Genomic DNA, 26,070 nt, shown 5'->3' on the forward strand with positions numbered 1-26,070 from the left:
TTGCAGAAAGCTGAATGCGGACGGGATTATTGCTAATTATAAAGCCCGCCTTGTTGCTAAAGGATTCCCACAAAAATCCGGGATCGACTACGGAGAGATCTTTTCACCTGTTGCAAGGTACAGGACCTTGAGGTTAGTCATTGCCATTGCTACACTTCATGATTTATTATTATACCAGTTAGACTTTGATTCTGCATTCCTAAGTGGAGAGTTAATTGAGGAGATTTATATGGAACCACCTGAACATTATGACGATAGTATGTTCCAAGAGGGAAAAGTTTGCCTCTTGAAGAAATCTTTGTACGGCCTAAAGCAAAGTGGTCATTGTTGGTATGTAAAGCTGGATGCTGTGCTGCTAGAGATGAACTTTCTTAGGTCAGAGACTGATCATTGAATATATCACAAAACTATAGAAGAAAAGCGGTTCATCATAGTTGTGTATGTGTTGAGTATTGCTAGCAGGTCAAGAAGAGCACATTACTGATGTAAAACAGCAGCTGAAATAAAGATTCAAGCTAAAGGATCTGGGCCCTGCAAATAATTTGTTAGGCATGAGAATTGAACAAAACCTGAAAGATGGGACTGTTACAATTGATCAACAGACATATATTGAAGCAATACTTCACAAGTATGGAATGTATGGAATGCCTGTTGCAAAACCAGTGAGAACTCCTATTGACAAAAGCATAAAGATTGTAAAGGCCATGTCACCAACCAGCCAGGAGGAGATAGAGGAAATAAGAGAGGTTCCTTATCAAAATGCTGTGGGCAGCTCAATGTATGCAAGTATTGGGACTCGCCCCAACATCACACATGCAGTGAGCCGGGCAAGCCTGTTTGCAAGTAACCCTGGGAGGCAACACTGGATTACAGTCAAAAGAATCTTGAGATATCTGAAAGGTACAAGTTCATTAAAGTTGGTGTTTACAGAGTCAAAAGATACGACTTTGAAAGTTTTCTGTGATACTGAATGGGTATCAGATGAGGATGACCGTTGTTCCTACATGGGATACTTGTTTGTTTTGGCAGGTGCAGCCATCAGCTGGGTGAGCAAAAAGCAACCCACTGTTGTCCTATCCATTACTGAGGTGGAGTACATGGCACTTACAGAAACTGCAGAAGAAGGTTTCTGGATAAAGTAGACTTTATGTGAGCTTAGCCTTTTTTTTATCACAGTGAGACTATCAACAATGCGTGTGATAACAAGGGAGCAATTGATTTGTCTTCCAGCACCAAGTATTATGGACGGCCCAAACACATTGCCATTAGACATCACTTTATCTATGAGTTAGTGGAAAACAAGTCTGTCAATGTGGATTACATAGCAAGCGAGAGCAATGCTGCTGATATGTTGACAAAGGTACTGTCATCACACTTGCTGAATATGGTGGTCATTCCGAGTTGTTCGCTCGTTGCCGTATTTCGCAACGGAGGGATTAGGTGGAAAATGCGCATGCGTATGGTACGCAGCGCGCATGCGTTCAGTAATTTAACACAAAACTTTGGAGATTTGCACAAGCTCGAGCAATGTTTTTTCATCGCTCGAGTGATCGTAGTGTGATTGACAGGAATTGGGTGTTTCTGGGCGGAAACTGCCTGTTTTCAGGGAGTGTGCTAAAAAACGCAGGCGTGCCCGGTAAAAACGCAGGAGTGGCTGGAGAAATGGGGGAGTGGCTGGCCAAACGTAGGGCGTGTTTGTGACGTCAAACCAGGAACTAAACGGACTGAGGTGATCGCAATCTATGAGTAGGTTTGGAGCTACTCAGAAACTGCAAGGAATTATTTAGTAGCAGTTCTGCTAACCTTTCGTTCGTTATTCTGCTAAGCTAAGATACACTCCCAGAGGGCGGCGGCCTAGCGTTTGCAATGCTGCTAAAAGCAGCTAGCGAACGAACAACTCGGAATGACCACCTATGTTCATGACAAAATGTGGACTGAAATACTTTTGAGAAATGTTGATTTGTTTTACAGTTTGCTTACTATGCTTTATTAATGTGTTTTCGGTAACAGGAACACTTTATTGAGAAATGTTTTTGATAAAGTGTTATGCAAATGTATGTAATCAGAGACAGCCTTGAGCAAGGGAAAGTATTAGACAGTGAGACAGTGGATCACTCTGCAGTCTGTCTCCATTCCCAGCACTAAAGGCAGCTTCCCTGCTCTAGTGTTTTCCCTCCTAGTGTCACCTCAGTGCAGGAGGAGGTGCTTAGCTTCCTCACAGTGCGAGAGAGAGTTCTTTCTGGGAGAGACAACTGCACTGACGTGCAGCTTCTGATCTCCTCAGTGTGTGACCTTATCTACCTTGCAGCCGCACCCTGTGTGTATACAGCCGCATCCTCTGTGTACTGAGACGCTGTGTTCTCGCTGTACTGCTTCACATGTACTGTATACTGTGAGTTCCTGCTGCTGCAGAACATCTATATACTACAAGTTGTTATCGCTGTTATCTGAATAAAACAATCATCCTGGTTAAATGCCGTTGTGTGGTCTAACATCCCTATGCAACACTCTGCCATCAATAACTTCCTTTCATAACCCCACACCCCCAGCCTATCGTTCGGGTGACTGGTTCACCATTGGAAGCCTGTGGAGCTGCACTGACACAACTTTAAAGGCAGATGTCAGGTGCTGCTAATTAGCCTTGTTCGTGACTTACCACTAGTCCTAGGAGAACCTGGACTGGATCTCATTACACCATGCTGTTTATTGCTCCTTCTCTGCACACACCTGCTGCTCCACATTAACCTCATATAAAAGCATGCCGTCTCTGTCGCAGTATCAAGAAAAATATGGAGAAAGAGCATCACATTCACTCTTTCCTCCATATTTTCCTTTGAACACCTTGTTGTGCAGACATCATTAGTACCCCTTTTCCACTAGCTCAAAAAACACGGGTAAATGCACGGGGCGCGCATTTACCCGTGTTCTTTGCAAGTGGAAAAGGGTCCCCCCGCAAAAACCCGGATCAAGTGACCCGTGAATCCTACCCGGCTATCTACCTGGGTAGGACACGGGAATGATCCGGGTAGGGTTGTAGTGTAAACGGGAGCCGTGTCGATGCGACACGGCTCCCGTTTTCATTGTATGGAAGGGCGGCGCTGGGAGATCATGTGATCTCCTAGCGCCGCCCCTGCCGCGTCACTAGAAGCGTCACCAACCCGGCAATATGCAGAGTTGGTGACTGCTGATGGGAAAGGGGCTGAGCACGGGTCGCAGCAGGGCAGCTCCCGTGTCAGGCTCCCGGCTGCGACCCGTGCTCGCAGGTGGAAAAGGGGTATAAGGTTCATGAGTGGAGCCAGTCATTGAGGTGCTTGGGTGAAAGGAGTCATTATTATGCTCTCCTTCCCATCCTCCCTGCAAAAACAATGGAGCCCTAGAACATAGGACCCAAAGTGTTTAGACATAACTGCATTAAAAGAACACTAGCATTTGTTCTTGTAGATTCATATTATCAATTTATGGTGATTTTTATTTGAAGATGTTTTCAACCATGTTTTCAAAAGGCATCAAGAATATAATATTGTAATGAAATAACTCCCTTCTTTTATATTTTTCAGAACACAGTAAGGAATGTCATATCCATGGCCGCTGATAACAATTGGTGTTTTGCTACAAGAACAGGGAACTACCATTATGCTATGAGTGGAAAATCTTATGAAATTATCACGCAACATCTGCCTGCTTTAGTACCTGATGTAAGTATTTAATTGTGAGCAATCCATCACTAAATAAGCCTTGTTATCCTGTCAGATTGATTTGGGGAAGAGTGCTTAATGGGATTATATCAGTGGTTCCAAAGGTTCTTTGAATCACAGCGCCCTAGAGTATCAGCATTTTCTCCATGGCACGCCTAGGCCAAATGTTACTTGTGCATACTGTACCACTCATCTTTAGGATCAGGTATGTGATGGAGGACAGGGTTGCACTTTTCTTAGTCCATATATTTTATGAATGGCAGCCACCACATACCTGGTAGTTGACCACATCCTACTGAACCCCTGCAAGCAGGAGCAGATCTAGAAAAAAATTACAGGGGGGTACCATGGTGTCCAGATCCATTGTTGCTGCATGCGACTTGCGGTATTCATGATGTGAGCGTGTGTATGACAAACAAAAATGACAAACACGCAATTGCACACATACGCAGCATAGCACTGCATACCATTACTGTGATGTGTGCGCATCATGACAACAATGGATCTGGACACATCTGGAGGTACATTAGTGCATACTCCCACAAAAGGGGCGTGTCTTTGCTACAAGGGGCGAGGCTTCACAGGATATGCTGTCCTTTGCAAGCCTCACCTTTATTTTCATTTCTCTAACGTCCTAGTGGATGCTGGGGACTCCGAAAGGACCATGGGGAATAGCGGCTCCGCAGGAGACTGGGCACAAAGTAAAAGCTTTAGGACTAGCTGGTGTGCACTGGCTCCTCCCCCTATGACCCTCCTCCAAGCCTCAGTTAAGATTTTGTGCCCGAACGAGAAGGGTGCAATCTAGGTGGCTCTCCTGAGCTGCTTAGAGTAAAAGTTTAAATAGGTTTTTTATTTTCAGTGAGACCTGCTGGCAACGGGCTCACTGCATCGAGGGACTTAGGGGAGAGAAACGAACTCACCTGCGTGCAGAGTGGATTGGGTTTCTTAGGCTACTGGACATTAGCTCCAGAGGGACGATCACAGGCCCAGCCATGGATGGGTCCCGGAGCCGCGCCGCCGGCCCCCTTACAGATGCTGAAGCAAGAAGAGGTCCATAAATCGGCGGCAGAAGACTTTCCTGTCTTCATAAGGTAGCGCACAGCACTGCAGCTGTGCGCCATTGCTCTCAGCACACTTCACACTCCGGTCACTGAGGGTGCAGGACGCTGGGGGGGGGCGTCCTGGGAAGCAATGAATTTACCTTAGTTGGCGAAAAATACATCACATATAGCTCCTGGGCTATATGGATGTATTTAACCCCTGCCAGTTTTCCAGAAAAAAGCGGGAGAAGAGCCCGCCGTGAAGGGGGCGGGGCCTATCTCCTCAGCACACAGCGCCATTTTTCCCACACAGCTCCGCTGGTAGGAAGGCTCCCAGAATCTCCCCTGCATCCTGCAACTACAGAAACAGGGTAAAAAAGAGAGGGGGGCACTTATTTGGCAAAATAACAGATATAAGCAGCTATAAGGGATAGACACTTATTGTAAGGTTGTCCCTATACATATATAGCGCTCTGGTGTGTGCTGGCAAACTCTCCCTCTGTCTCCCCAAAGGGCTAAGTGGGTCCTGTCCTCTATCAGAGCATTCCCTGTGTGTGTGCTGGGTGTCGGTACGTGTGTGTCGACATGTATGAGGAGGAAAATGATGTGGAGGCGGAGCAATTGCCTATAATGGTGATGTCACCCCCTAGGGAGTCGACACCTGAATGGATGGCCGTAATTAAGGAATTACGTGACAGTGTCGGCACGTTACAGAAAACTGTTGACGACATGAGACAGCCGGCAGCTCAGTTAGTGCCTGTCCAGGCGTCTCAAACACCGTCAGGGGCTATTAAACGCCCGTTACCTCAGTGGGTCGACACGGACCCAGACACAGACACTGACTCCAGTGTCGACGGTGAAGAAACAAACGTATTTTCCAGTAGGGCCACACGTTACATGATCACGGCAATGAAGGAGGTTTTGCACATCTCTGATACTGCAAGTACCACAAAAAGGGGTATTATGTGGGGTGTGAAAAAACTACCCGTAGTTTTTCCTGAATCAGATGAATTAAATGAAGTGTGTGATGAAGCGTGGGTTACCCCCGACAGAAAACTGCTAATTTCTAAAAAATTATTGGCACTATATCCCTTCCCACCAGAGGTTAGGGCTCGTTGGGAAACACCCCCTAGGGAGGATAAGGCGCTCACACGCTTATCAAAACAAGTGGCGTTACCGTCTCCAGAAACGGCCGCCCTTAAGGAGCCAGCAGATAGGAGGCTGGAAAATATCCTTAAAAGTATATACACACATACTGGTGTTATACTGCGACCAGCAATCGCCTCAGCCTGGATGTGCAGTGCTGGGGTGGCTTGGTCGGATTCCCTGACTGAAAATATTGATACCCTGGACAGGGACAATATATTATTGACTATAGAGCATTTAAAGGATGCATTCCTATATATGCGAGATGCACAGAGAGACATTTGCACTCTGGCATCAAGAGTAAGTGCGATGTCCATTTCTGCCAGAAGAGGATTATGGACGCGACAGTGGTCAGGGGATGCGGATTCCAAACGGCATATGGAAGTATTGCCGTATAAAGGGGAGGAGTTATTTGGGGGCGGTCTATCGGATCTGGTGGCCACGGCAACGGCTGGGAAATCCACCTTTTTACCCCAAGTCACCTCGCAGCAGAAAAAGATACCGCCTTTTCAGGCTCAGTCCTTTCGTCCCCATAAGGGCAAGCGGGCAAAAGGCCACTCATATCTGCCCCGGGGCAGAGGAAGGGGAAAAAGACTGCAACAGACAGCTTCTTCCCACGACCAGAAGCCCTCCCCCGCTTCTGCCAAGTCCTCAGCATGACGCTGGGGCCTTACAAGCGGACTCAGGCACGGTGGGGGCCCGTCTCAAGAATTTCAGCGCGCAGTGGGCTCACTCGCAAGTGGACCCCTGGATCCTGCAGGTAGTATCTCAGGGGTACAAATTGGAATTCGAGACGTCTCCCCCTCGCCGGTTCTTGAAGTCTGCTTTACCAACGTCTACCCCCGACAGGGAGGCGGTATTGGAAGCCATTCACAAGCTGTATTCCCAGCAGGTGATAATCAAGGTACCCCTCCTACAACAGGGAAAGGGGTATTACTCCACGCTGTTTGTGGTACCGAAGCCGGACGGCTCGGTGAGACCCATTTTAAATCTGAAAGCCTTGAACACTTACATAAAAAGGTTCAAGTTCAAGATGGAGTCACTCAGAGCAGTGATAGCGAACCTGGAAGAAGGGGACTACATGGTGTCTCTGGACATCAAGGATGCTTACCTCCATGTCCCAATTTGCCCTTCTCACCAAGGGTACCTCAGGTTTGTGGTACAGAACTGTCACTATCAGTTTCAGACGCTGCCGTTTGGATTGTCCACGGCACTCCGAGTCTTTACCAAGGTAATGGCCGAAATGATGATTCTTCTTCGAAGAAAAGGCGTCTTAATTATCCCTTACTTGGACGATCTCCTGATAAGGGCACGGTCCAGAGAACAGTTAGAGGTCGGAGTAGCACTATCACAAATAGTACTACGACAGCACGGATGGATTCTAAATATTCCAAAATCGCAGCTGATTCCGACGACACGTCTGCTGTTCCTAGGGATGATTCTGGACACAGTACAGAAAAAGGTGTTTCTCCCGGAAGAGAAAGCCAGGGAGTTATCCGACCTAGTCAGGAAACTCCTAAGACCAGGCCAGGTGTCAGTGCATCAGTGCACAAGGGTCCTGGGAAAGATGGTGGCTTCTTACGAAGCGATTCCATTCGGCAGATTCCACGCAAGAACTTTTCAGTTGGATCTGCTAGACAAATGGTCCGGATCGCATCTTCAAATGCATCAGCGGATAACCCTGTCTCCAAGGACAAGGGTGTCTCTCCTGTGGTGGTTACAGAGTGCTCATCTCCTAGAGGGCCGCAGATTCGGCATTCAGGATTGGGTCCTGGTGACCACGGATGCCAGCCTGAGAGGCTGGGGAGCAGTCACACAGGGAAAAAATTTCCAGGGCTTGTGGTCAAGCATGGAAACGTCACTTCACATAAATATCCTGGAACTAAGGGCCATTTACAATGCCCTAAGTCAGGCAAGGCCTCTGCTTCAGGGTCAGCCAGTATTGATCCAGTCGGACAACATCACGGCAGTCGCCCACGTAAACAGACAGGGCGGCACAAGAAGCAGGAGGGCAATGACGGAAGTGGCAAGGATTCTTCGCTGGGCGGAAAATCATGTGATAGCACTGTCAGCAGTGTTCATTCCGGGAGTGGACAACTGGGAAGCAGACTTCCTCAGCAGACACGATCTTCACCCGGGGGAGTGGGGACTTCACCCAGAAGTCTTCCACATGATTGTAAACCGTTGGGAAAAACCAAAGGTGGACATGATGGCGTCTCGCCTCAACAAAAAACTGGACAGATATTGCTCCAGGTCAAGGGACCCTCAGGCAATAGCTGTGGACGCTCTGGTAACACCGTGGGTGTACCGGTCAGTGTATGTGTTCCCTCCTCTTCCTCTCATACCAAAAGTACTGAGAATCATAAGAAGGAGAGGAGTAAAGACTATACTCGTGGCTCCGGATTGGCCAAGAAGGACTTGGTACCCGGAAATTCAAGAGATGCTCACGGAAGACCCGTGGCCTCTACCTCTAAGACAGGACCTGCTCCAGCAGGGACCATGTCTGTTCCAAGACTTACCGCGGCTGCGTTTGACGGCATGGCGGTTGAACGCCGGATCCTGAAGGAAAAAGGCATTCCGGATGAAGTCATCCCTACCCTGATCAAAGCCAGGAAGGATGTAACCGTACAACATTATCACCGTATTTGGCGTAAATATGTTGCGTGGTGCGAGGCCAGGAAGGCCCCTACGGAGGAATTTCAACTGGGTCGATTCCTGCATTTCCTGCAAACAGGACTGTCTATGGGCCTCAAATTAGGGTCCATTAAGGTTCAAATTTCGGCCCTGTCGATATTCTTCCAAAAAGAACTAGCTTCTGTACCTGAAGTTCAGACGTTTGTCAAGAGAGTACATCATATACAGCCTCCTTTTGTGCCTCCAGTGGCACCTTGGGATCTCAATGTAGTGTTGGGATTCCTAAAATCACATTGGTTTGAACCACTCACCACTGTGGACTTGAAATATCTCACTTGGAAAGTGGTAATGCTGTTAGCCCTGGCTTCAGCCAGGCGTGTATCAGAATTGGCGGCTTTATCCTATAAAAGCCCTTACCTAATTTTTCATACGGACAGGGCAGAATTGAGGACTCGTCCTCAATTTCTCCCTAAGGTGGTTTCAGCATTTCACTTAAACCAACCTATCGTGGTGCCTGCGGCTACTAGGGACTTGGAGGATTCCAAGTTGCTGGACGTAGTCAGGGCCCTGAAAATATATGTTTCCAGGACGGCTGGAGTCAGAAAATCTGACTCGCTGTTTATCCTGTATGCACCCAACAAGCTGGGTGCTCCTGCTTCTAAGCAGACGATTGCTCGTTGGATTTGTAGTACAATTCAGCTTGCACATTCTGTGGCAGGCCTGCCACAGCCAAAATCTGTAAAAGCCCATTCCACACGGAAAGTGGGCTCATCTTGGGCGGCTGCCCGAGGGGTCTCGGCTTTACAACTTTGCCGAGCAGCTACTTGGTCAGGGGCAAACACGTTTGCTAAATTCTACAAATTTGATACCCTGGCTGAGGAGGACCTGGAGTTCTCTCATTCGGTGCTGCAGAGTCATCCGCACTCTCCCGCCCGTTTGGGAGCTTTGGTATAATCCCCATGGTCCTTTCGGAGTCCCCAGCATCCACTAGGACGTTAGAGAAAATAAGAATTTACTTACCGATAATTCTATTTCTCATAGTCCGTAGTGGATGCTGGGCGCCCATCCCAAGTGCGGATTGTCTGCATTACTTGTACATAGTTATTGTTACAAAAATCGGGTTATTGTTGTTGTGAGCCATCTTTTCAGAGGCTCCTTCTGTTATCATGCTGTTAACTGGGTTCAGATCACAAGTTGTACGGTGTGATTGGTGTGGCTGGTAATGAGTCTTACCCGGGATTCAAAATCCTTCCTTATTGTGTACGCTCGTCCGGGCACAGTATCCTAACTGAGGCTTGGAGGAGGGTCATAGGGGGAGGAGCCAGTGCACACCAGCTAGTCCTAAAGCTTTTACTTTGTGCCCAGTCTCCTGCGGAGCCGCTATTCCCCATGGTCCTTTCGGAGTCCCCAGCATCCACTACGGACTATGAGAAATAGAATTATCGGTAAGTAAATTCTTATTTTTTTGGACACAAATACAATTGCCCAGATAAAAAAAAAAAAATTTGGTAAGAGAAACACCTAAATACCAAATTGCGGGAGTGCACCATTGAAAAATAAAAGTTGAGTTTCAACAGCTTCTCAGTATGAGGAGGAATGTGGAGAGTATGTGCTACAGATTTGAAGTTGTTTAATTTGTAGCCGGAAAGGAGGCCAAACCTCTGAAGTTCATCAAGCAAGTTAGGAAGGGAGAGCTGAGTTTAGGGCAAAGTTAAAAGAATGTCATCTGCAAATCGGGAAATTTTATATTATCTACTTGTAATCTGAATTTCTTTTACATCCTGTATCTGACAAACTTTAGCTGCAAGAGGTTCAATACAAACTGCATAGATGAGGAGGTGAGAGAGGGCAGCCCTCTCTAGTCCTATTACTGATACCACACATGGAGAAGTTAAAGCCATTCATCGAGACCAAAGAAGATTGAGCATAATAAAAATCTTGAACGGGTTGAAGAAAATAACAAAAAAAAAACCACCAAAATTTGGAACATAAATGGCCAGGAGAGCCTATCAAAGGCTTTATCTGTGTCTAGGATCTTGGAACAATTTATATGATATGAAATCTATGGTTACTCTAGTGTTAACGAGAGCTTGTCTACTATGGGCAGAATTGAAATATTTTGCCTGCCGGCAGCCACTAGATGGCGCCCATCAGAGCTATTCAGCTGTACCTCAGTTCGAGAGTGATGGCTGTCGGCATCCGCATTTCGGCTCGCACTTCCCGGGGGTGGTGAGCTGAGATGCGTAAAAGGTGACCCGTTTGGGTGCCCAAATGGCATTTTTCGCAATATTGCCAAGCACTTTGGTCGGGTTTAGCTGCTCTACACGGCTAAACCCGAACTTTATGGTACGAAAATAAAATAACTGAATTGCGCCCCGCAATCTCTCGTCATGTTAGACAGAACGGGCGCCCAAAACAGTTGAATACCGCCCTATGAGTTCAGTCAGATGGGTAATCTGCTAGAATCATAGCAAAGTGATTAATGTCCTTGCTTAGTAAGGCAATGGGGCAGTAATTGGCACAAATTTTGGGGTCCTTATTGGATTTGGGAACAACTATGATGGTGGAATGTGTAGTGTCACGATGATGGTGATATTTTTAAAAAAATATTTCTTGTTTTGCAGATTCTTCTTAATGGAACTATTTTTGGAAGAATGACACCACAACAAAAAACAAGCATTATTGAAGATTTGCAAAAAATTGAGTAAGTGATTTTTTTTTTCTCTTGTGCAATATCTTCACATATAGTTTGTTGACATTGTACTGGTACTATTCTCAGCAAAATAGAATAATGAAATAATTGTATTTTTACAAATACAATTTATATCGTCTCTGATTGTTTCTCTCTTACATTAATTTTTTTGTATTTGATGTATTGTTATGTTATAATTTGGGCAGTACGGATGGTGTAATGGTTAGCATTACTGCCTCACAGCACTGAGGTCATGGGTTCGATTCCCACCATGGCCCTAACTGTGTGGAGTTTGTATATTTTCCCCGTACTTGCGTGGGTTTCCTCCGGATACTCCGGTTTCCTCCCAACATCCAAAAATATACTGGTAGGTTAATTGGCTCCCAACAAAAATTAACACTAGCGTGAATGTGTGTGCGTGTACATGTGATAGGGAATATAGATTGTAAGCTCCACTGGGGCAGGGACTGATGTGAATGGCCAAATATTCTCTGTAAAGCGCTGCGGAATATGTGTGCGCTATATAAATAACTGGTAATAATAATAATAATAGAAAGCTCATTAACCTTCACAGATATAAAAGTACTGTCACAGTTTCTCGCCACTGAGGATTACACTTAGGTGTATAGAATGTCAGAAATGTTTTAAATGCTTAAAAAGGCTGTTTGAACTATGGGGGTAATTCTGAGTTGATCGCAGCAGGAACTTTGTTAGCAGTTGGGTAAAACCATGTGCACTGCAGGGGTGGCAGATATAACATGTGCAGAGAGAGTTAGATTTGGGTGGGGTGTGTTCAAACTGAAATCTAAATTGCAGTGTAAAAATAAAGCAGCCAGTATTTACCCTGCACAGAAACAAAATAACCCACCCAAATCTAACTCTCTCTGCACATGTTATATCTGCCCCCCCCTGCAGTGCACATGGTTTTGCCCAACTGCTAACAAAGTTCCTGCTGCAATCAACTCAGAATTACCCACTGGCACTGATATCAATGAATAAGGGGCATATGGAGGAACACATTGTAGGGTGTCACATTCTCACGATTGTACTTGCATAGCAGAATGGCATGAACTCAACATTGCATATAGGTAGCAGAGTTTCAGAAACTAAGTGCCACTTTCGACATTCAACTACTGCATGCCACTACTAGATGGACCAGGTGGTTGTGTCACTTAGCTTAGTCATACAGCAACCTCGGTGCACTTCTTTTTCTTCTTTGCATCATGTGCTGTTTGGGGCCTATTTTTTAAATCTGCCACCCTGTCTGACACTGCAGTGCCATTTCTAGATGGGCCAGGTGTTTGTGCCGCACACTTGTGTTGCTTAGCTTAGTCATACAGCAACCTCTGTGCATCTCTTTTTATTCTTTACATCAAGTGCTGTTTGTGGCATATTTTTTTAAATCTGCCATCCTGTCTGACACTGCAGTGCCACTCTTAGATGGGCCAGGTATTTGTGCCCACACTTGTGTCGGTTAGCTTAGTCATACAGCCACCTCGGTGCAACCTTTTGGCCTAAACACAATATTGTGAGGTGTGAGGTGTTCAGAATAGACTGGAAATGAGTGGATATTAATGTTATTGAGGTTAATAATACAGTAGGATCAAAATTACCCCCAAATTCTGTGATTTTAGCTGTTTTTATGGTTTTTTTCAAAAATCACACAGATTCAAAACCAAAACCAAAACACGGTTTTGGGTGGTTTTGTCAAAACAACCCAAAACCAAAACACGAGTGGGGAATTACAACCAAAACCAAAATACAAAACACAAAAAGTGTCCGCCGCACATCTCTATTTTCAATAGAGCGATCAAAAACAGTTCTATTTTAATTCATGTGGGGGTATATTTACTAAAAGTTGATTTTGGGTATATTTAAAATCGACCAGAATAGAACCAACATCTGCAAAAAATCAAACATCTATTCAAAATAGATCATTTACTAAGAGTCAAAGGGCCTAATTCAGATCTGTTCGCTCACTTTTGTGCTGCACGGCGATCAGGTAACTACAGCGTATGCATATGCACCGCAATGCGCAGGTGTGCTGTATGGTTACAAAGGGGATCGTTGTTGTGCACTGGTTCTAGCGAAGAAACCATTAGCACAGCCGTTCGCAAGGAGATTGACAGAAAGAGGGCATTTGTGGGTGGCAACTGACCATTTTCTGGGAGTGGTTGGATAAACGCAGGCATGTCAATGCATTTGCAGGGCGGGTGTCTGACGTCAATTCCGTGCTCGAATAGGCTGAAGTGATCGCAGCGGCTGAGTAAGGTCAGAGCTACTCAGAAACTGCACAAGCTGTTTTTGTACAGGGCAGCTGCACACGCATTCGCACACTTGCAAAGCTAAAATACACTCCCCTATAGGCGGCGTCTGTTCGCAGCACTGCAAAAAATTGCTAGCGAGCGAACAGATCTGAATTAGGCCCAAATTTTGTTCCATTCTGTATTCAATGGTACATTGGTTTCTATTTGAAGTTCTAAATGTGTTCTATTCACCCTCAATAGAACCAAACATTGACTCAAAAAAATAAATAAACAAAATTTTATAAATGCATTCCTATTGGCCAAAACTTGACACATGCACAGTATTACCTAGAAACACTTTCATTCCTGGGCTAATGTGCATATCTACTTTTTATTTTTATTAATGCTGTGCCTTTAAGAGCCATTAATTTTGCAGCCAGAGTACCCACATGCTTCTCTCTAGAGATGTGCACCGACCCCAGTGTTTTGGTTGGGGTGTTGGATCTGTATCTACCTCATGTTTTGGATCTGTGTTTGGTTTTGCCAAAACCATCCTTGTGTGCTTTGGTTCTGTATTTGTGTCAAAAAATCATAAAAACTGCTAAAATCACTGAATTTGGGTCTGTTTTTGTTCCTACAGTATTATTAACCAAATAACATGTATTTCCAGTCATTTACAGTTTTGACCACCTCAAAACATTTTGACCACCTCACAGCTCCCAATATTGTTTTCATCCATTTTAGGCCAAAGGCTGCAGCGAGCAAGCTGGTTACTAACCGACACAGCAGCGAAACAAACAGGCGGCAGTTTATAGTACATCTATGAAACCTTGCTACACAGTAATGCAGAAGTGAAAAGTGGTGCAATATGCAATTGTCCTTGGCCCCTCCATCCCACCCTTATGATGGCTATTAAAAAGGACATGCACAGTTTAACAAACCAAGCACTTAAGTGACAGGGACTGACACTTTTGTGTCTGACGTGCTTGCTTTGTTTGGGACCCCACAAAACAATTTTTTGGAAGGACTTCCTCCGATCACTAATGAGGAGGTTGGTGATGAGGGTGTAATAACATTATAATCGTGTACAATAAATTTCATGAACTCGCTGCAAATGATGTAACATGGAGGAGGTGCCTAGATGGCTAACGTTCCTACCTCTACTAACTTTGGCATAACAAATGGAGCAGATGCCTTCACAAACATTGTCGGGATTTTGATAAAAAAAATCCCAAACCCAAGAGGTGTCTTTTTTGGTCTTACACCCAGGCATCACAATGGCTTTCTTTTTATCACAGGCAAGAACTGAAGCCACTGGTGGCTGACTTACACAAACAAAATCATCAACTTCCTCAGTGTCAGATACTGTAGTAGTACACACATGTTCCCCTCATTCTGTTCCACTTACACACACAATTCCTCATTTCTATTATGCCCCCATCATCACCGTCTTTACTTTTACTGCTCCCCACATGTGTAGATGGTGCAGAAATGGTAGAAGGAGGTGAAAGAGGCTTCACTATGAGGACATTGTGAGAAATGTCAGACTCACACATAGCTGACATGGACACCCCTAAACGTTCCTCAGGATTGTGTGATCATTTCCGAACGCACAGTTTGTTCTACTGCCTTAGTGGTTTTCATTTTTTCGACACCTTTTCTAGACTCTGGGTGAAAAGTTCTTGCATCGTCATGAGATGCAGAAGAATATGCCTCACTGACAGTTGCAGAACCACCATTTAAAAGCCAAGTCCTGGGTCTTTCCTTGCCACTTTCTTGTTTCTCTGCAGATAACTTTCCTTTGATGTTTTTTCTTTACCATTGTTAAATTAAATTGCTTCTTTCATTTTACATGCCCCGACTTAAGCCCTCTATGCCCTCGGACATCGGCCTTAGTAAATGACGTTGATGGACTTGTATAGCCATGACTAGTGGCAGCACCTGCAGCACTAGTATGTGCTTCCTGCTCTCCTCATATTGTTCGTCCTCCATATCTATCAACAAACATGAACCAAGTGCGGTACAGCACATACCATGATTTGTTAAAATGTACCATCAACAGTGTCACACAATACGTGTATGAGTCAGAATATATATTACACTGTGGTTTCATTTTGCCTACAGTGTCACGCAATATGTGTATGAGTCAGAAATAGTAATCTAACATTGTGGTTTAATTTAACCTACAGTGCCATACAATATGTTTGAGTCAGAAATAATAGCGCTGCGGTTTAATTTCACCTACAGTGTCACAAATTAAATACATGTATGAGTATACACTACGATCTGATCGACAGTGTCACAGAAAAATAAGAGTATAGTAAACTGGGGTTTAGCACCAAAATTTTTTTTTTAAATAAATTATATATATATATATATATATATATATATATATACCTGTATGTGTACATATGTGTGTGTATATATATATATATATATATACATATACCTGGATATATTCTAAATTATATATTTAGCTTTTTTAACTGGCACAGAGCACCCCTAGATTGGCAGAGGACACCTTTATGTACAACAAAGCGTGGACCATCTACAGTGTCACAATACTGTACGTATATGATTATACACTGGGGTCTGACCAGCAGTGTCACAGAAAAATAACAGAATAGTACACTGGAGTTTAGCACCATAATTTTTTTTTCTTTTAAATTATATATTTAGCTTTTATAACTGGTGCAAAGCCCCACTAGATTAGCAGAGGACCCCTTTATGTACAACAATGAATGGAGCACCTACAATGTCACTCACAATATATGTATACACTGTATGATTATACAGCAGCCCCTTCATGGATGGAGAGAGTACCCCTGGAGGACACAGCAGTCCCAGCCCCTTGATGGAACACAGTACCCCTGGTGGAGTAAAATGGCACAATCACGATCACCATCTTACATACAATCCAAAACCCGCAGGGAATTTACATTTTTTTGCCTCGATTTGTGATCCGAGTCAGGTGGGAAAACCCAGGCCAGACTCGAATCCCGGCTTGGATCACAATGTTCGGGTGAGTCCGGCTCTCGGAGAACTGGACCCACTCAGCTCTACTTCTATCTCATTTTTTTCCCATCTTTTTGAGGTTTCAGACAATTCCAAATAGAACTCTTTCTGATGGTTCTATTGAAATTGGTGATTTTTGGTCAATTTTTGGTTCTGTTGAGGTTCTATTTTCAAATCTGCTTTAAGTAAATGAGCTTTTCCTATTGATGTCTATGGGGAAGTACTGATGGTATGTTTGAAGTACTATTTGTTTGTGAATTCAAATTTCTGGTGATTTTGAGTAATTTTTTGCTTTAAGTAAATTTCTAATTTTCAAATGCACCACCAAACCACCTCAAAATGGACTGAAGCTGAAAATCAAGCTTGTCTGAAACCTCAATATGATGAAATAACATGGTAGAGAAGCATGTGGGGCACTCTGGCTGCATATATTATGTTTTGTTGTAAGGCACTGCATTGGTTTAAAAAAACTTAGATATTCAAATTAGTCCAGGAATGAAGGTGTTTCTGGGTAATACTGTGCATGTATCATGTTTTGGGCAATAGGAATGCTTTTGTATAATTTTGCCCATTTTGAGTTGATTTTTAGTTCTATTGAGGGTGAATAGAACACATTTTGAACTTCAAATAGAAACCAATGGACCATCGAAAACAGAATGGGAAAAAAAATATTGACTCTTAGTAAATTATATACAGTATTTTGAATAGAAACACTGCTGTAAATTTTATGGGAATGTTGGTTCTATTCTGGTCGATTTAAATAGACCCAAAATTGACTTTTATTAAATATACCCCCACATGAATTAAAATCAGATAGAACTGTTTCTGATGGTTTTATTGAAAATGGTGATTTTTGGTTGATTTTTTATTCTATTTTAAAATCAAACCTCAATATGATGTGAAAAAACATGGGAAAGAAGCATTTGGGGCACTCTGGCTGCATAAATCATAGCTTTTAAAGGCACCGAATTCATTTAAAAAAAAATATGGATATGCAAATTAGCCCAGGAATGAAGGTGTTTGTGGATAATACAGTACACGTGTCATGTTTTGGCCAATAGGAATGCTTTTGTATAATTTTGTGCATTTTGAGTCCATGTTGACTCGATTTTTGGTTCTATTGAAGGCGAAAAGAACACATTTAGAACTTCAAATAGAACTGCAAATAGAAAGCAATGCACCATAGAAAACAGAATGGAACAAAAAAAATGGAGGGTGGAGTACGAAATCACCAGAAGGGCAGGAACCCAGTGAAAACATGCCTTACAACTGAAACTTCCCCTGATGCGCTGTATAAAATGATCCCTAAATTAAGTATACATTTGAACACAGAAAAATATTTGCTCAGCTTCTACAATGCACACAAAAAAGCACAGTTAAGAGTTCTACACAGCTCTTTAAAAGCAAAAAAAATAATAATTACAATCAGCAATAAAGTTGGGACACACGGCAATATAAACTTTTTTTTACAATGAGCGACATCACTATGTCACAGCAGGTGCCAATCACCTGTCTCCAAGGCTCTCGTAGCATAGTGGTATCGCCGATGGTAACCATGCCTGTGAGCTAGGCTTCAAATCAAGCAAAGGACACGCTTGTATTGGGTATTGTAAGCAGTGCACCCAGTCTGTGAAATCACGTGGGATTAGTGGTGGGGCAGACTGCCTGTAAAACGATGGGAAGGACTGGGAAGAAGTACAGTAAACTCAGTCTTATAAAGATAACACTCTCGTAATTGAATAAAGCCACACATGTATATTTGTGTAAAAAGTAGCATTCACAGTTTATTTCTAATTTTTACTGTATATCTGTGTGCATGTCTGAATCTGTATATAAAGCAAGACAGAATTTGTTTTGGGAAAATTAGAAGAAAACTGTGGTTGCTACTTTTTACACAGATATTTTGCTACATTTTACACAAATATACCAGTGTGGCTTTTCAAATAACAAGAGTGTTATCTTTATGAGACTGAGTTTACTGTACTTCTTCCTGGGCCTCCCCATTGCTTTAATAGGCAGTTTCCCCCACCACTGATCCCATACCCCATGAGACTGCTGGTTTCACGAACTGGGTGTACTGTTTAGTAAATGACAAACACAACTCGGTCGGTAGACCACTGTATGTAAATGAATGGCTCATGCTGGCTTTGGTTGGGGGAAGGGAACCCAGAAGGGTTGTTAGGCATGTTAGCATTGTGCATGCATCTACAGATCAAGAGATGTCTGGCATGAGTGAGCTGTCATTTGCCAGGCAGCTTTGCTAACGTCGGGGGTCTTTTCTTGCCATATATGCATCTTATACACATCGCTATGCAAATAGGACGCACAAGCAACTTCTAATGATTAAAATGATATGTGTCATACCTATATTCAGTGTGAGACTGCAGATGTAGCTAACGAAATTCTACGTTATAGTGTTCTCCTCGAAATCACTGTTACATAGCATTCCATATGAAGATACAGCCGGGATTTCAGACAGAATACAGGCATGGCACATATTTTAATCAGCAGAAGGTGTTTGTACATCCTATTCACATAGCGCTGTGAATAAGATGATAAATTAGCATCTGCAGTTTTTTTCTAATTGGAATGTATATCTGTGTGTATGTCTGAGTCTGTATATGAAGCACAACAGAACTTGTTTTGGGAAAATTCTATAACCCCCCCCCCCCCCCCCCCCTGTGATTGCTACTTTTTACACAGATATACAATACCAAGACTAACAAGTGTGTACTTTGTGGGAATCAACCCTAGCTCACGGGCATGATAACCGTCAGCGATACAACTATGCCAAAGAGCTATGGAGACAGGTCACTGACACCTGTAGTGACATAGTGATGTTGCGCATTGTAATTTTTTTATAGTGCTGGGTGTCCTAACTCTATCACTAATTGTTATTTTTTTCTTCTTTTAGAGAGCTGTGTAGAACTCTGAACTTTGCTTTTCTTTGTGTGCATTGGAGACGTTGAGCCAATCATTTTCTGTGTTCACATTTCTAATTAATGTAGAGATCAACTAAAATAGTACTTCTTAAACTACAAGCATCGTTTGACTTTACAATGGAGACTTCACACATGCGCAATGGTGGTTTTCAAAAGTGACACCTGGTAGAGGAACACTAGTATTGCACCTGAAATAGACTTTATTCATTACACTGTGACTGAATACATCACACTGCGACAAGGTGCAGGCAAACGTAATGTGACTAGTTTTTCACACTACACACCACATGGAGAATAGATGAGCATGGCTACATCTGTAGATGTTTTTTGTAAGCAATACAAGTATGAATCTAATTGGGGTCTTTCATTTTCCATGTTAATGACGTAAAGCTTTTCACAATCCTCATGGATATAGTTTGATCATTTTTAGATGATTATTTCCATATTATACATTTTAAGTACTAACCTGGGGAAGAGTACTTTGTTTCTGTTCAGGGGTATTTTAAGAGAAGAGGGGATTTGCATGCAGCCTCCGTTGCAGATCTCCTCTTCTTCGGCAGCAAGTAGACTCCGGCATAATGCCGGAGTCTAGTGCGCACATGCAAGTCTCCGGGAACATGGCGCCTGCACCTTGTTCCTGGGGACATCTCCAGTGTGCATGCACAAATCACTCTGAAATGGCCGCTGCTCCCATTTTCCAAGTGATTTGTGTACACTCTGCTGGTCCGCCACTGTGGACTCCGGAGGGGAAAGTATAATTTATGGGTGCAGGATGTGCAGTGTGGGCACCCCTGGCCCCAGGGTTCCATGTGCACTGCACACACTGCACCCATTAAGACTATGTTTCCATTGTATACACCGTTTGCTAGTGCAGGTTTGTTGAGCAAGCTGTGTTTGGCTCCTTTGCTTGTGATTACTGTAACTACACCTTGAGATTAACAACATGTAACCAACAACCACTAGTTGAGACACAAAGACCATTATAAATGTTGAGAGATAATGATTTGCTTGGATAGCAAGCTTGGTCAACATTATCATCACGTGGCCCTGGTATAACAGAGACTGACTCTGGAAATTCAATTTCTTGGAGACATCCGGATGTCACTGTAACTCTCATGGGGTGTTGTGTATAAGGTCGACATTCCCAGGAGTTGTGCACAGGCCCACTATTGCTGCCTCTTGGGCTGCAAAAGGTATTAAAGCGTTGTTCAGGCATTAGAGGAAGAGCTGCCCAAGGATATCTCCGACAATGCCAGACAATACCTCACATTAGCATCGCCACCTATTACATTCAGGAGGTATCCTCTCATGTGGGTGTGTTGGCAGCCAAGGCGTCAACTATGTCTGTCCTGGCTTGTTGTATTCTGTGGTTGAGGTCATGGAAGGTGGACCTAGACTCCAAAAAGACCTTGGAGGTAGTCCCCTTCACTGGGGACATTTGTTCTGGGGAAGACCTGAATAAAATTGTGTCTGAATTAGCGGCCGCGAAGACTGCTTTTCTCCCAAATACTAATCCTTCTGCACAGAAGGCAAAAGGTGCCACTTTTCGTTCCTTTCAGCCTCAAGGGAAAGCAAAAGGTCAGGCATTCCCGAGACAATCTCATGCTCCCAAAACCACTAAGACTAAGGAAAAACAATCCTGGGCTTCCCGTCGGACTGCTTCTAAACAGGACAAGACTGCCGCATGATGGGGCGGGCTTCACCCTGGGGGACCCCAGGATGGGGCGGCCGACTTCTACAGTTCGCCCAAGTCTGGTTAAAGACCACTTCAGATGCATGAGTACTGTAAGCTGTCTCTCACGGGTATGCTGTCTCTTTCAAGAGGCGTTCTCCTCGCCAGTTTTGCACCATGGTTCTCCATTTGTACCCGTTAAAGGTGCAAGCTTTGCAAACAGTTGTCAGTTCTCTCCTGATTACAGGAGTAGTTGTGCTGGTACCTCAGTCCCAGAGAGACAGGGGTTATTACTCAACCCTGTTTCTAGTCCCAAAACCCAATGGGTCCTTCCGGCCTATACTCAACCTCAAATCTCTGAACAAATTTGTGAGAGTGTCCAAGTTTCGCATGGAAACGTTGCGCTCAATTGTGCTGGCTATGGAACCTGCATAAACCTATTGCCATGTCGCATCAGCAGTTTCTGTGGTTTGCCATTGGCAACCTTCACTATCAATTCCAGGCTCTGCCATTTGGACTGGCCACAGCTCCTTCGATCTTCACCAAGGTCATGGATGTTATGACGGCCCATCTCCGTCATCAGGGAGTTAGAATCCTGCCATATCTGGATGACCTGCTGATTCTAGCTAATTTCTACAATGTCCTCCTCAGTCATCTGCAACTGAAGGTAATAATCCTGCAAGCCCACGGGTGACTCGTCAATTAAAAGAAGTCCTCGCTGGTCCCAGCTCAGAGCATGGTGCACCTGGGGGCACTCTTGGACACACACAGTCAGTGGCTGTTTCTGTCTCCAGAAAAAGTCCTGAAGCTTCAGGACAGGATAAGATACTTCTTTTGTCGCCCAAGAGTGTCCATACACTTGGCCCGATGGTGTCGGTATTCCACATGGTAGAGTACGCTCAATTTCATTCCTGCCCTCTACAGAGGTTAATCCTTTCCAAGTGGGATAGCCAACCTCAGCAGATCAGATCTTGTTGACTCCAGAGGTTTATCTGTTGCTGACCTGGTGGCTACAAGACCAGCAATTAAGCAGGGGCCGTCCTTTCTGGATCCCCGACTGGGTCCTGCTGACAATGGATGCCAGTCTGAGGGGATGGAGTGTGGTGTTGGAGCAATACTCTTTATAGGGTTGTTGGACCAAGGAGGAATCACTCCTCCTAATAAACATTCTGGAGCTGAAGGCTGTGTTCAATGCGCTATCGCTCACCCGGCCTCTAGTACAGAACAGACCTGTTCAAGTACGGTCAGACAATGCCACCATGGTGGCATATATAAACTATCAAGGTGGCACTCAAAGCCACATGGCAATGATGGAAGTGTCAAAAATCCTTCGCTGGGCGGAACACCATCTGCCAGCCATATTGGCAGTGTTCATTCCAGGCATCCTAAACTGGGAACCGGACTTCCTCAGTCGCAAGGACGTGCACGCCAGAGAGGGGAGTCTTCATCCAGAAGTCTTTCAACTCCTAGTGCACAGGTGGGGCTTACCAGATGTAGAACTGATGGCGTTTCGACACAATTACAAGGTTCCGGTCTTTGAATCTCGGACCAGGGATCCTCAAGTAGCGTTCATGGATGCACTGGCAATTCCATGGAACTTTCGGCTGCTCTATGTGTTCCCTCCAGTGTCACTCCTGCCCAGGGTCCTACAGAAGTTCAAGCAAGAAGGGGAAATGCTTCTTCTAGTCGCTCCAGCGTGGCCCAGACGGCATTGGTTCTCAGACCTGCAGGGTCTGTCGACAGGGTGTCCCTCTTCTACTTCCTCAGCAGCCAGACCTCCTCATGGAGGGTCCTTGTGTCTACCCAGACTTGGCCAGCCTGGCTTTGACGACGTGGTTCTTGAAGCATCACTCCTGAGGGCCAAAGAGTTCTTCGAGGCGGTTATACAAACTATGTTGAAGGCCCGCAAACCAGCATCTGCCCGGAATTATGATGCATATCGATTCAGAACATCCAGAATCCTGGCTTTTATGCAGCGAGCCTTGACTTAGGTCTTCGTCTGGCCTCCCTTAAGGTTCACATATCTGCCTTGTCGGTTTGGTTTCCGAGAAAAATTGCATCTGTACCTGATATTCATACTTTCACTCAGTGTGTCCTTTGGATTCAGCCTCCCTATCACTGACCTGGTTTGGGAGTGTTGTGGACTCGGGGTTTCTTCCGGTGACCGGGAAGGGGAACCGCAACTGGGCCGCAGCAGAGATGGCCGAATGTAAGTTTTCCTCATGCAGGATCAGGTCGGCAGACAGGAGGCACGCGTGGACGCTGAAGGTCTCCTGAAAGACAGAACTTGAAAGGTGCTGATGAATTAGTGAGAAATACCAGGTGCTGGAGGCACAAACTGCGCTAAAGTGCACTGGGGTTTGGAGAGACTGAAGTGCTTGTAGGCGCTGAAGTGCTTGGAGGCACTGAGGTGCTTGGAGGCACTGAGGTGCTTGGAGGCGCTGAGGTGCTTGGAGGCGCTGAGGTGCTTGGAGGCGCTGAGGCGCTTGTAGACACTGAGGCGTTTGGAGGCACTGAGGTGCTTGGAGGCACTGAGGCGCTTGGAGGCACTGAGGCGCTTGGAGACACGGGTGCTTGGAGGTGCTGAGGCACTTGGAGGCACGGAAGTGCTTGGAGGCACGGAGATGCTTGGAGGCACGGAGGTGCTTGGAGGCACAGAGGTGCTTGAAGGCACGGAGGTGCTTGGAGGCACGGATGTGCTTGGAGACACGGAGGTGCTTGAAGGCACGGAGGTGCTTGAAGGCACAAAGATGCTTGGAGGCACGGAGGAATGCGGGAGCACTGGAGATCACAACTTCTGTAGGCAGAATAGATGATACTCAGGCACTGATGCAGTGCCTGACGCCTGAATTTATACTTCCCACCCAGACACCGGGCCGAGCGACGGAAGCCGGGAGCCGCCAGCGAGGACGGCCGCAGGGAGGACCAGCGCGCCCGGAGAGGTAAGTAAGGCGGACGGGGCGGCGGCGTGACAGTACCCCCTCCTCTAGGGGTGGCCCCTGGACACTTCCCAGGTTTCGTAGGGTGCTTGGCATGGAAGATTCGGATTAGTCGAGGAGCTGAGACCTCAGAAGCTCCTATCCAACTTCTCTCCTCAGGACCATAACCTTTCCATTCTACCAGATATTGCAGGTTCTTATGAAGATAACGAGAGTCCAGAGTAGTTTTGATCTCGAAGTCTGTCCCAGTTTCAGTTTCTACCGAAGTGGGGCTTGAGGGCTTAGAATGAAAACAATTAAGGATGAGAGGACGAAGGAGAGAAACATGAAAGGCATTTGGTATGCGTAGATGAGAAGGTAATCCCAACTTGCAGACCACAGGATTCAGGATTTGTAGCACAGGGTAAGGACCGATGAACTTTGGGGCGAACTTCATGGTGGGTACCTTTAGCCGGAGGTTACGTGTGGAGAGCCATACCCTGTCACCAACCTTGTATTGAGGAGCGGCTCGCCGTTTCTTGTCCGCGAAGAACTTGTATCGGACAGAAACCTTTTTAAGACTAGCATGAACCTTACTCCAAATTTGTCTGAAGTGTAGTAGAGTGGAAGTCACAGCTGGAACCTCTCCTGTTGGAAGAATTGGTAATTCTGGAACTTGTGGGTGGAAGCCATAGTTGATGAAGAACGGATATTCGCTAGTGGAGGAATGAAATGAATGGTTATGTGCAAACTCTGCCCAAGGCAATAACTCTACCCAGTTGTCCTGTGAAGGGGAGAGAAACAGGCGGAGGAAAGTCTCCAAGTCTTGATTGACTCGTTCCGTTTGTCCATTAGTTTGGGGGTGATAAGCGTACGAAAACTTAAATTTAATTTGTAAGGCCGAGCAGAGAGTTTTCCAAAACCTTGCGGTGAACTGTACCCCTCGATCAGAGACTATTTCTTGAGGTAACCCATGCAACCGAAAATGTTCTCGGACAAATATTAGAGCTAATTTAGGAGCTGTCGGCAGACCAGTCAATGGAACGAAGTGCGCCATCTTCGAAAAACGGTCGAGGATCACCCAGACAGTGTTGAAACCTTTGGAACAGGGCAAGTCGGTGACGAAGTCCATGGAAATGTGAGTCCAGGGTTTCATAGGAATGGACAGAGGACAAAGTAACCCAGCAGGAGGTAGGCGAGGAGATTTATGCTGTGTGCACTGTGGACAAGAATTAACGTAATCCTGTACATCCTTCTTCATGGAATCCCACCAGTAGGATCTTTGCAGAAACTTGTACATCTTCTGGGCGCCGGGATGACCGGAAAACTTGGAGATATGGGCCCACTGTAGTATCCTCGACCGGAATTTAGCTGGTACGGACATTCTTCCAGGGGGAGGACCTGAAGTAGTTGAGGCAGCGGAGACAGAAATTGGATTCAGAATTAAACTCCGCTCAAAAGAATCCTCTTCATCTGTGGTAGTTTGTGAACGGGACAGTGCATCCACTTTAGTATTGAAAGTCCCGGCTCGGTACTTGATAACAAAAGAGAATCGAGTGAAGAAGAGTGCCCATCTAGCTTGGCGAGGATTCAAGCACTGTGCGGTTTTTATGTACAACAAATTTTTGTGATCAGTGTAAATGGTAATCACATGTTTGGCCCCTTCTGAGAGATATCTCCACTCTTCCAAGGCAGATTTAATTGCCAAGAGTTCCTGGTCTCCAATAGTGTAATTTCGTTCAGCCGGAGAGAATTTACGAGAGTGGAAACCACACGGATGTAATCTCTTATCTGAGGAGTACTGAGAAAGAACGGCCCCAACTCCGACCGAGGATGCGTCAACTTCTAGGAAGAAAGGTTCCTCGAAATTTGGTTGTTGGAGTACTGGAGCGGACATAAAAGCCGATTTCAAGTGGGAAAAGGCCTCTATGGCTTCGGGAGGCCACAAACCCGGGTTGGAACCCTTTCTCGTCAAGGCGGTAATGGGTGCAACAATGGTGGAGAAACTTCTAATGAACTTTCTGTAATAGTTCGCAAAACCCAGGAATCTTTGTATTGCTTTCAAGGAGA

The 26,070-nt window shown here is 45.1% G+C and overlaps 1 protein-coding gene across 1 annotated transcript in view; it reads left to right on the top strand.

Moving 5' to 3' along the window:
- LOC134910905 (probable cation-transporting ATPase 13A4) overlaps window positions 1–26,070 on the top strand; it is a 350,913-nt gene that overhangs the window by 217,769 nt on the left and 107,074 nt on the right. The window contains exons 20-21 of the mRNA XM_063919292.1: window positions 3,558–3,695; window positions 11,140–11,219. Coding sequence (XP_063775362.1) covers window positions 3,558–3,695; window positions 11,140–11,219 — 218 coding nt within the window. The remainder of the gene's footprint in view (window positions 1–3,557; window positions 3,696–11,139; window positions 11,220–26,070) is intronic.

The sequence above is a fragment of the Pseudophryne corroboree genome, chromosome 4 (assembly GCF_028390025.1).
Source record: "Pseudophryne corroboree isolate aPseCor3 chromosome 4, aPseCor3.hap2, whole genome shotgun sequence".
Classification (NCBI taxonomy): Eukaryota; Metazoa; Chordata; class Amphibia; order Anura; family Myobatrachidae; genus Pseudophryne; species Pseudophryne corroboree.